Genomic DNA, 12,893 nt, shown 5'->3' on the forward strand with positions numbered 1-12,893 from the left:
CTGGGATCTGTGCTTTAATATAATCGTTTGAAATACACCTAATTAGCGTCATTCTCCCTGAAAAAAGGGGAGCATGATTAGCATACCATAAAAATGAATTTTTTAAACAGTCATAAAGTCAAATTCTCAATTATAAAACTATAAGTGCACTGGCTAATCGAAATAAAGTTTTAGTTGGAGCCATTAGCGCAGAAGCTATTCCCTTCTTTTCTTTCCATTCCCTGTGATCTCTTTCGTTTTTGTGTGAATACAACAGCTGAGATCAAAATAAGTAAATAAATAAATAATGCTATTTTAATTTGCTTGTTCAGTGCACCAGGGACTTACATTTGGCTGACAGAATATGGAATATTTGTGGTCTTGTATATGGCCAACAGGAGAAACTGGCATGTGTTACAGCAGGCAGATGGTGTTCACTCATCAAATTCGGACTACAATTTCTTTTTAAAAGTCTGTTTTCCTAAAAAGCAATTAAAACCCGGCAGGTGGGTGTTAACGGCTGGGAAACTCCTGCAAGTTCAGCTCTCCGACTTATCAAACATCACTGCTGCTCTCATCATTGCCAGACAATTATTTTTGTTTTTAACTCATGAGAAAAGTTGGAAAACGTATTTTACTCCCACGTCTAACTCTCTCTATCCTTTAGGATAATCTCTTTTAAGCCGTATCCTCAGTGGAGCGCCTAATTATTTGGCGTTCACGCTACACATGCCAATATTTGTCTTTTAATTACATTTTTAATATTTTCTGCTGCACGCAAATCAAGCAAGCGCATTCTTTTTGATTAATTATCAATAGCTACTGTTTTTGTTTTAATATTCAATAAATTATTCATACAAATTGCAGTATCATGCATCTCAAAGATGATGTTCCCTCGTTTAAATAGTTAGTAATAGTTCAGCCAATAATGAAAATTTGCTGAAAATGTACTTACCCTCAGGCAATCCAAGATGCAGATGAGTTTTGAGAAAAAACAAATTGGGATTTTATAAGTGTATACTGTGCTTATAAACCCATATACCGCCTTTCACCATCAAGACGGTGGAAATCATTTTGGGATACCACAAGAGATCATTCACTTATCTCCTTGATGATGCTAGGATGGCACAGATGGATCTGTCTCTGTAATGAAAGATGAAGTGCACAGGAAGATTTTCAAGCCGATCTAATCAGACAGAAGCAGCAGCTCTTTGTCAATGAGATGTTATCTTCGAAGCATCTGCTACAGGCCTTGGGTTATTCTTAAAACTTAATGATGACAGGAAAGTGTGCTTCATATGCTCACTCACTCTCCTGTGAATCGAACGAGCTCTTCATGCTCTCCAACATGTTTTTGATAATTTTCATCTTCCCATTATCTCTCCAACAGGTTGTTGCGCTGCCATTTTTGTAATGGATTTCTGCATAACATGTTCAGTTTTACCTCAAGTGTGCCTGTGTGTGCTAACATCGAAGTGATATAATTGATTGGCCAAATGGCACCAATTTAACAATTTAACGTTTGGCTCTTTGTTTTTCTGCCCTGGTATAAATGCATCTGTGCTGCTAGCAGCAGACTTACCAAAGTGCAATGTTTTAGAGCCAAAACTACTTATAAATGGAAGAGCTGTCCCATTATAAAAGCTGGAATGGTGAACACAAAGCTTCATAGGAGCTCAGTTTTCAAGTCTATAGCCAGCGGGCCCTTCTCAGTTCATTCTCATTTACACACTCATGTGCAAACACATTCACACACATGCTTCTCACGTTTATCCAGAGGTGTAATGGTTCTCCCATCCTCTTAACGTGATGGACTGGCCTCTCACCGCAATATACTTGCTGTGTGTGAAAGCACTCTTTGGCAGCGGTGCCGCTGCTATAATTGTTTCTATAGGATGGACGGCACTATAGCTCAGTTCATTTTGAGCGGTGCGATTTGAGTAGCGACTGAAATATCGCATAGTCAGCAAAAAAGAGAAGTAAACACTGAGATAATGAAAGCAAAGCAAGCTGCCGCCTGTCAAGCGCAATTATACAGGAAGGGAATCTTAAACCTCTTGCTAGGAAAGAAGTGACAGGCCTGTTTGTGTGGTTCGAGCTTTAAGTCTTCAGGGAGGGAGTGTAGATTTCCATGTGCTGTAGTACTTTTCTCAGAAAACTTTGCTCAAAACAACAAAATAAAGTTAGATTTTAGGTAAAGGAATTTGAACTATGATTGTTTTTTATAATAATAATAATAATTGTATTATTATAAAATACCATTGTTATAATGCTTTATGAAAATGTAATATTATTATTAATGATAATAATTCTATAAAAAGTTATAAAAATAGCATTTAAATAATAAAATAACTTTCATTATGCTTTATGAAAATATGTATTATTATTATTATTATTATTATTATTATTATTATTATTATTATTATTATTATTATTATTATTATTCTACTATATTAATATGAATATATAATTATAAAAATATTATTAGTATTATTATTATTATGCATTATGAAAATGTTATATTATTATTTGAGTACATTCATATAATATAACATTAATGTTGTTGTTATATAGTTTTATATAGTGCTTTTGTAAAAATAATAATAATAATGAGAATATAATATATATATATATATATATATATATATATATATATATATATATATATATATATATATATATATATATATATATATATATATATATTAGAATTATAACTTTAAAGATTGCTTTCATAATTTACTGAATAAATAACCTTTCACGATTTGTATCATTAGTATTTATTATCTCTAATTAAAAGTCAACCGAAATGAACCTGCAATCATGCTAAGTCTAATTTACACAGTCGTTTTTCGCCAAAACAAAGGCATGCACTTTACGTCCTTTCATTTTCTTCGGGCCGATTAGCAAATGAGAGTTTTATTACATGCGTGGCCCCTGCATAGATTAGGGCGGCACTAGTCATCATGTCAGAGGTCAAACTCCTTAATTAATTGGATTCTGACTGCTGTACTGAATCAAACTAATAAAAAGCGGCTCTCAGAAATAGGATCATTATCGCCGCAATTTTCTCTCCTGCATTCTCAATTACTGTAATGAATCGTTAACAAATGAGATGTTTCTCCACACCTATCAGAAACACGTCCTGGAATTTAGCACATATCTCAATTTAATCTCTTCACTTCACTAATAATGACTTTAGCTGGAGTAAATCTTTTTTTTAAATAGCAAGCACAGGCCTTGGAGATCTGCCAGGTCTGCTCCAACTGAGAAAGGAGCCAAAAGAAAGTAGCTTAAAGAAATGAGGGATCAAGAGACGAGGGACGAGCATTTTGTTTCGCATTCATTCTGGCTATCTGTTATTGCTTGATAATGTAATGACCGTACGATGCAGCAATGACGGCTCCTGTGAGCTGGAGCCGTGGGTGTCGCTGATTGCCATTAATCTGAAGAGCCACTCCGCATGATGAAAGCGTTAGGGAGCGTGAGGCATTTCTCTGTCCGTCTCCATCCTATTAGCACTGTGGCAAACACACCGAATGATTAGAAATCGTCTGATCTTTGAAAAAAGCCTGTCGTTTATGCTAATCAGCCCTGCTGACAGCCACTGCGGGCCAAAACATTCCCTCACCAAAAATACGGAGCAGTGGAGAGCCTCTCTGTGCATTCCTTTCAGGTTCATTGTCAATTTTTCGAGGCTAATTTTGTACGGACACTGTGTAGTGTTGGTGTGTGCGATGTAGATGTTCTGAAGCCCAAAAACAAAACCTATTCCTATTTTTCTCCCTCTCTCTTTATTGGCATGACAGTATAGTGAACAAAGGGTTCAGAACAAAGTGCTGTCATTTGTTACATTTCTTCATTATGGAATGTTGACGAGATCATTCGCATAATTTTCTTTTTTGTTCATCAGTAATAGAGGCCTCTCAAAAGCATTTACTTTGATTCTGACTTCAAACACGGACACTGCTGTCTAATCTGAATTATACCAAGAACGCTTCGCTTCAGATGTTAACAACATATCAAAGCAACTTATTTTGCGGCAATCTTCAAAATAAAAGTTCTTCAGTGTTCGCTGCAGTACCTCAGGTTCAACTCTTTTTATCAAGCATTATATTTCATTGTACATTTGAGTTATTTGGACTGTAGAGATCTTTAGAGATTAAAAAAAAAAAAAAATTATTTGAGATTCTAGGTTCTTTAGATCAGCATGCCGTAGTCAACCAAAACATTAAATACGCTTATCATTTACTCACCCTCATGTTGTTCCAAAGGTGTTTTTTTTTTTTGGTCCATACTAGGGGCTTCCCCGACTAAGGGTTTTCATAGTTGGATCTGAATCTTGCCGATATTCGACTGATGGACGAATCATACATTTATGGGCAGGGCAAAATACATTAACAAGCGTCAAGTCAGACATTCGAATAACATAATTACTGATGTTAACACGCAGGGAAAATGTGTAATGAACACCTTGTAGATATAAACGGTTAACAATTAACATTTTGATTTTATTTATTTTTTAAAGAACAATAGTGCTTTCATTATAACGTTAGCCTAAAATGGTAGCAGTTAATGTTCTGCATTTCTGTTTTGAGCTGTGCGCGCTGAAGATGACCAGTAGAGTGACGCATTTGATAGCAAGTTGTTAATCAATGGGATTCAACTCATAATTTCATATAGTATATGCTTCGTTATTTATACAACATAACGTTAATATTAAGGCTATTTGCAAAAGGGCCCAAATGCACATGAATATATCTGTGAGGCTCCTTTTGTGGATGCGTTCCTCATGAAACAATGTGCAGAAACACATTAGCTAAACTGTAAAAATTCACAGCGTTTTATTATAATGGTCTTCTCATTATAATAGTATGTATATAACAGTCCCAGTCATAGTTATTAATATTCTGCATTGTAGTTTGACCTGCTCGCGCTGTGCACCGAAGAGATATCACTGTAGTACTACAATGAAGCGCTTGACTCAAAACCAAATGCATCTTATATCAGGTAAATAATATATCCACGATATACATACACCAGCTAAAATGTTTTGAAATAACTTGTACCCTACCTGATCGAAAAAATCCAGTCTCTGCCTGTGTCAGTTTGAGTCTTGGTAAAGTTTTAAATGCCTGCCTCCAAGATGCTTCTCTGTGGGTCACGGATTATGGAAAGTGAAACATAAATCTATAGGGGTGGTTGGATTTATTCATGCACTTTAAAATATTAATTTGAAATCTTTCTTTTCAGATTCTTATGTCATAATAGGCTGTATATTAACTTATTGGAAGAATACCGTTAGTTCTATGTGAAATCAGACATTTGAGCTCCCACATATAGTCAAAATTGCATAATCAATAACACCCGCTGAATATTTCACTGTTAGATTGGTAGTTGAATCAAGCTCCTTGAATCAAAGCATCGATTCGTCGACTATTCGGGGTCACGCCTAGTCCATACATTGCAAGTCAATAAGGTCCAGTGTTGCTTTGGACCCAACTGATTTTAATTGTCTGGGCAAAAACAGCTGAAACATTCTTCAGAATATCATATATTGTGTTTTGGGGCAGAAAGACAGTCATATTTGTTTTGGAATGACATTATTTATTTATTTATTTTTTTGGTGGACTATCTCTTTAAGAAACTATGATGTCACACCAAGGACTATTGAAATGTCTAAATATCTACAGTACATAGCCCCTAAGCAGAGATGCCCAGACTTCCCTCTCCCTAGACACTTCCTCCAGCTCTTCCGGGGGGATACCAAGGCGTTTTCAGGTCAGCCGAGAGACATAGTACCTCCAGCGTGTCCTTTCCATTCCACAAAATTGTCTTTATAGTGGAAAAATATTCTTGAGATTTTTTTTTTTTTTTTTTTAAATGGTTCTTCTATGGCATAAATGTGAGAATTCCATTTTATTTAAGAGAATAAAAAGTCCTTTGTGGAACTTTGAAAAGTTCTTCTGTAGCATCAGGTTGTGAAAGTTTTAGTTTAGCTTGGAAGAGTGCTCAGTATCTCAGTATTTTTAAACTAAATAATTTTCCGGAATTTCTAAAACCTATTTAGAAATCCAGCATAAGCTGCATGAATTTGCTGTAGACATGTTGCAGTCCTGGACAAAGGTCCCTTTGTCTCCTACGCTTCTTTATTTCTCCCATTAATAAAAAGTAAAATCCACATATCAGCTTGACCGTAGCTGTTTTGTGTCGTCAGCATTGGCGGTTATCTCAAGGTCACATGCTTATTTTCAAATGAAAGGCTAAGGTTGGTCACCTCCCGTTTTAATGCTGTGAAAAACACAAGGTAATCAAACAAGCAATTAAGCATTATGGGAGGAAATAACTTCATGCTGTGCCCTTTGCAGGCTCCTTTCAGGTTTTACAGCTCTTCCCCAGCCCAGACGTGCGCCAAACAGGAAATCAACATTTAAGACCGCCTGCCATTCATCACTCTGAGATGAGGAGGATGTTTAAAAGGTGGAACGGAGCAGTAGTGAAGGTCAGCGTGGAGGTCAGACGTGTGTATTTTGCTGAAGCCTACGATAAACACCCAGTTTCGTTTTAATAAAAATCAAGGTCAAAAAGGATGTTTTAATTTCAAGTTTATTATAAACTGACCGGTATTTCAAAGGGTCATCGCTTTGACCAAACAGTCACTGATTACTCTTTAGCAAAAGGCTTACTTGATGCAGACTCTCTTGCTCCCGTTTCTACGGCGGTCCACTTTGTGTTTGTAAAATGAGATGCCGGATGAATTAAACCAGATGAGGTGATCGTATTTCAACACACTGCTGGAGCGCGAGGGTAAGGGCAGCGGCAGCCATGGGAATACCTGAACCATTTTTTTCACCTAATTGCGAGTCAGTTAGAAACAGTTGGCAAGGACATGTGGCTGGGGAGGCTTTAATGGAGATGAATGGAATGCCAGGAGGATAGAGGAGAACCCTGACCCTTCCTCCTATTTCTGTAGTCCTGCTTGTCTTGATCGACTGATCTGATTATCGAGAAAGCCTGCTTGTCATATAACATATTTCTCATAATACAGCTTGTTTGTCGTCATTTTTCCGAAGTTTGAATTTCGAGAAGGTTCAGTCAAGGTTGAGAAGTTCCTTTGTGTCTTTCCAGCCTTTGAACTTCCATTAGATTCACATTTCAATTTGATACTGTTTGGTTTCAAAGCCTCTCTTTACATCCATATTTACTCAGTTTAAAGGTATCAAAGTTTCTTCTAAAGGAGTCTCGGCATAAAAAAAAAAAAAAACATCCATCTGAGCTCACGCAGAGGAGAAAGTTCCCTTCTGTTTGATCACGCCGCCGTCTTTGTCTGGCCAGCTTTCTTGATCCTAAAGAAATTCTGTTTTGGGGAGAGCCATTTTTCACACCAGGCACCTCGCAGAGATGTGGGAATCAAAAAGCGCCTTAGTCAGGGCAGAGGCTGATGGGAATGGGCTCTACAGCTCTAGGGTTCCTGTTACAGCAGATCACTTTCTCCCCAAGTCTCATTTCAATAGCGTTAGTATGCTGCAGCCCAACTGAGCGCTCCGAGCAGAAAGCACACTGTCAGCAAAATCAGCAGCTCTGCTCCGACTCAAAGAGTGTCAAGATGTAGATGTGAAAATATAGCGCGAGAGATGAAGGGAGAGGAGAAACCATTGTGATGGAAGTTCCAGAAAATGAAAAGGTCAGATAAGAGATAAGGAAAGAATAAAAATAACGGCAACATTGTGCCACATGCATAAAATTCCTGCTTGCATTTTTATTCATACATTTTATGTTTTTGAGTGGCATCGCTATGGCTGAATTCATGTGATCAAAAATGTAATAATTTTGTAAAATATTATTGCAGTAATTTTCTATTTTAATGCATTTTAATGTGTACTTTATTCCTTTTATGGCAAAGCTGAGTAATTTTTTTGCAGCATTAGTTTTAGTGTAACACGTTACTTCAGAAATAATTTCCAATAATCATTTATTAGCAATTTTGAAAAAGTTTGCGCTGCTTAAAACCCCCAAATTCTACTATACTAACAAAGCTATTTAAATCTAAATAAGAGTAAGATGTATAAAATAAGACAAATGATGATGAATAGTTCACCGAAAAAATAAATAAATAAAAAAAAATAATATCTATATCTATATATCTATATCTATATATATATATATATATCTATATATGTCACTGTTTAGTTATTTACTCAAGATAATTTCTTGCAAACACAAGATTTGTTTTCTTCATAAAAAAATTTCATTATATATTCCAAGTTTTCTGAAGCAACTTTATCTCAAATAAAACATAAAAAGTGAACAAATCATTCAGATAATTCTGTGAACAATCAGTTCATTGGAAATATTAGACTCAAAATGATTAGTAGATGGATCAGATATTCTTCTAATATGAAATCTCATGAATGTCAGTGAGAGCTATGTTGGATGTCAAGATTTTGACAACTTATTTCTGGCTTTAGATGACTGATTTGAATGGTCTGCTTTTATTATAATTTTATGACGCATTTTAGCAAAAGAGTGGCCAGGATATTGTTTAAACATTAAAATCATGGAAGACAGAAAGTCGTACAGAACGCCATGAAATGATGACAGAATTTACATTTTTAGGTGAACTATTCTTTATAGAAGCCACTGTATATGATCTGCAGGACAGGAAAGCTGGAAGCCGTCATGAAGAAGAACGGCGCTCATGTGACAGCATATAAGACCTGGAAGGTAAATTGAAATGTAAATTGAGTGTGCGACTCAGAGAATGAGGAAATATGAAGCTGAAATGTGCTAGACCTTCACGTAGAGCGGGAACAGCTCTTTTTCTCCCGTCAGCAAAGTACAATAGCAGACCCTGGTGTACCGAACATCTCATATCTGTCTGCTCTGTGTGGCAGAATGTTCTGGAGAAAGAGAGCGAGAGTGCATTAGGCAGCACAAAGTGATTTGTCCTCATGGTGTTCAGGCCGTACTGAAAGAGTAGAGGCCTTGCTCAACGAGAGCAAGCAGCGTTCGGTCATTTATTGGAGGAACACTGGAAGATTGGAGTCGTTCATCAGGGTGATGCTCGCTGCTTTGTTCTTCAAGGAGAGACATTTTGTCAATATAAAATGCACTTTTTCTCATTAGATTTCTGAGAGGCCTGTCAGCCATATGGACATACAGTGAGAACAGCTTCATAAGATTTGTGGTCCTCAATATCCCCATACACACTTTGTGTCATGGAAATGTATGCTCGTTATTGACATGCGGCACAGAATGCGCTCATTTTCATTTCAAAACAGAAACTGAGTGTAGAAACTGTTGCATTATACAAATTATAGGAAGAATCCTATTATTTTAACTTTACAAATGTTCTCTTTGATATAGTATTTTTTGATGCCCCAATGAAGATATCATTATTTGATAATCTATCTATCTATCTATCTATCTATATGTTTGTTGGTTGGTTGGTTGTTTTTATCTATGCATAAATTTCTAATGCTTTTAACTATTTTCAAAACACAAGACTCAAACATGACTAACAATGCCATCAGACACACTAACACACCTACAGAAAGTGAGGCATTAGAATGCTGCAAGTGTAATTGTGCTTTTAAGCATCTCTATAAAAGGATGATGGCATTGGATTCAGCCCTAACAAAACATTAGAAAAACTAATGCAAAATCTTTGTCACAATAAGCACACACACACACACACAGTATTTTGGTGTGCGCTTGTGCCACTTTCCTGACAGCATAGCTGAGTGCTGTCATGATAAACAGCTGTTAAATTTGCTAATATTTTTCCATTTGTCAGATTGCATTCAAGAAAACAATAAAGTTAAGATTTTAATGAATGGCTTGTTTTCAACTTTTGATGACCTTCAGCCATTCGTCTTGTTATATTTCACATTTTTCTTCATTCTCCTTGACATCAATGACAGGATGAGTCAAGGTTTCCACACACACATGCACGCAAGCATGCACTGGGGGATCCATCCGTCCAGCCAATTAGTGCCGTTTACATGATGACAAGCTTGTGTTTGATTCAGCCAAATAAAATCAGCATCAAACTGAAGTGATGAAGCATGATGAACACTGGCAATTGGTTACACTATGTAGTGTACACACACATGTGTGCGAGTGAGGTGCGCTTGCCAAAGACAGAATCATTCTCACTTTTCTCTGCCACGTAATCACAGCTCCAGCTGCCAACTCGCCATGGCTGGGCTCCTGTGACCCTGGCATGGGCAGCCCCTCTCCTCATCATTACTGCCGAATTAAAAGCCAGAAGCCTCCAGCTCATCTGTCTCCCTGCTGCCGACTCTTATCACAAGCTCGGCTGCTCCCTCGCCGGGCCCAACCCAGAGCACGCTTATTACGGACGCCTTGGAACTCACCCCAAACCAATTATAATCAAAAGATGATTTTAAAATCTACTAGTCCTTGATTGTAATGAGAGAGTTCAACATTTTCTTCTCAGATTAGCTGTCATGAGCGATTCTTACTTTGAGACAAATTACCGAGGAGAGTTTAGGCACAGGAACAGGGGAGAGAAGAACCCGAAGAAGGGAAATGTAATTCCCTCATAGCTTCTCTCATTAAAGCGTAATGCTGTTTGCAAGGGAGCATGAAAGATTAGGCAGTTACATGTGGGAAGTTGCAGAGGCTGATTCGGTTCAAGAAGATCTTCACTCAAGCATCCTCATGACCTGCTCTAAGGTAAAGAAATGGGTTTCTAGGCACACGCAAAGACAGGTCAGTTCATTCAATATCGATCTTAGTAACAAATATATATATAAACCTCTTTAGTTCATGATGGAAATTTGAGCTTGTGTTTAATCTCATATTCAGTCTACCATCGCAGACGCAAAGGCAAACATGGATCGAATGAAAAGGTGAACTTGTACAATTGATTTGTGAAACAGCTATTATTTAATTTCATTTAATGAAATGCCTTTAGGAGACACGCTTCAGGGGTCTTTTAATGCATAAACTGCCACTGCATTCAGTTGACGAATGATGTTTTTGCAGTGATGTTTAAAATGTTGCTAAGCCTCTAGGAGCTTTTATACTGGGTGTGTTGCACTATGTTGCTGCAGGCTAAGGCAGACGGTTTCAAAATCATACCCACGGAGACCCAGAACACCAGTGGGTATTTTTAGACATTCCAACGTGCCCTCGGAGACCAACTCACAGATGTGCTAGTGCTCTCAGCACACACACACACACACATACACATGCAAAGACTAACTTTTATCAGGGCATACACTTCCTCAAACTGTCATCTGAAGACTTTTATTCATGTTTTGAGTGCATACTCATTCAAACGTGTTCAGACTCAATTAATGCTCTATATATGGACTGGAAAACGCTGATTGATGTCACAGCTGTGCCTAAAATATGAAGAGAATTTCATCTCTTCAGCAGCATGGAAATAATTATAATCTTTTCCTCACTCTTATACAGTCCTGAACGGCAATTTTATGGCTGGTATATAAAAATACACATTTTTATAGGTGATGTTTTTATCGTTTTTTTTTTTTTTTTTTTTTTTTTTTTATCTGTTGCAGACATTGCGGCTACATTAAAGCAAAGCAAGATCCAGATGAAGAAAAAATGCAGTTTCAGAATGGGAGAGGTACGATGGCCAAAATAGCACACTCAAACACACACGAAACACTCATACATAATAGGTTGTCAAAACAAACGGTTGTTTTTAGAGGTAGCATAAATGTAAAAGGTCTCTCTTCCAGTCCTGGCTGTGAGAGTGCAATATAAATCAAAAACCATCATGTTCAGCCTCACCATAGAGTTTATCTTTTCCAACTTATTTAGAAGGCTGTTTCTGTTTATGGTCCGGTCGTGTCTTGGCATTCATTTGGACTGAAAATCCCTGTGTGAAAATCATACGTGGATTCTTTTTTATTTTTATATATTTTTTTTTTTTTTGCAGTGAAACTGCCAGGAAGCAGGACGTATATTCACCCCCACACTTATGAGGACCCAAATCAAGCCGTCCGAGATTTTGCCAAGGAAATCGATGCCTCCACCATACGTATAGAGAGAGTTATAGGAGCAGGTGAGCGTCTTATTCTTCTATACATCAAATTGTGGAAATAAAATAGAAATAAAACAATATTGAATCTCAAATATACATTATGCAAATTGTGTCAGTGTAGCTCCTTAAATATTGAGGTTTATTCACTTCATAAAACGTGTGTTTCAGTGTGTAAGCGCAGTTGTGAGCTAATGTATGTCAAAGAACGGAGGTTTCTATTTGAACCCTAATTATAGAATGTCTGCCAACTGTAATCCTCACACACAAAGCTGTTGTTTGAAATACTGAGCTGTTAATTCCGCATATCTCTGTGTCTGAACTTGGCTTTGAAATCTCATTTTCCTCAGCTTATGCTTTCTCTGTCCGTGAGTGACTGTTTCTCCATTTTACAGACTTCTTTTGTGTGTTTTATCTTGGTTCTTTATTTCTCTGTCTCATTTCCGATTTCTCTTCATCTGGCTGCAATAGTGTGCAATAGAGTTCTTTAGGGCTTTAGGAGCTCTGAATTAAACAATACCATGGAGAAATATTCTTAGATTCTTTGTGTGAGAACAGGGCACGCGTTTAACTCAAACATATTTGACTGAGATGTTATCCACCATATAACAGAGCTTTCCCAAAACGATATATATCTTTGTATACGGTATGCCGCTAAACTGTATAATTGTTCTGTCAATGGTAATTCGTTTTCTACAAAGCTATTCTAGTTTTATGTTTCTCGTATCATTCTACAGCCCCTTTCTTCTCACTTAATAACATTTCAACAAATATCAGAAACATTTTTGTCTTGTTTCTCAGAAAAAAAAAAAAATAATAATAAACTGTATACTGTATATCTAATCATCCTTAAATTGTGTACTTGTATAAACAATTT

General features: G+C 36.8%; 1 protein-coding gene across 1 annotated transcript in view; it reads left to right on the forward strand.

The window, feature by feature from the left end:
• The window catches only part of epha4b (eph receptor A4b), a 102,153-nt gene that overhangs the window by 67,100 nt on the left and 22,160 nt on the right, over window positions 1-12,893 (forward strand). Inside the window, exons 9-10 of the mRNA XM_052549211.1 lie at window positions 11,532-11,599; window positions 11,915-12,040. Coding sequence (XP_052405171.1) covers window positions 11,532-11,599; window positions 11,915-12,040 — 194 coding nt within the window. The remainder of the gene's footprint in view (window positions 1-11,531; window positions 11,600-11,914; window positions 12,041-12,893) is intronic.

This window comes from Carassius gibelio, chromosome B2 (genome assembly GCF_023724105.1).
Source record: "Carassius gibelio isolate Cgi1373 ecotype wild population from Czech Republic chromosome B2, carGib1.2-hapl.c, whole genome shotgun sequence".
Taxonomy (NCBI): domain Eukaryota; kingdom Metazoa; phylum Chordata; class Actinopteri; order Cypriniformes; family Cyprinidae; genus Carassius; species Carassius gibelio.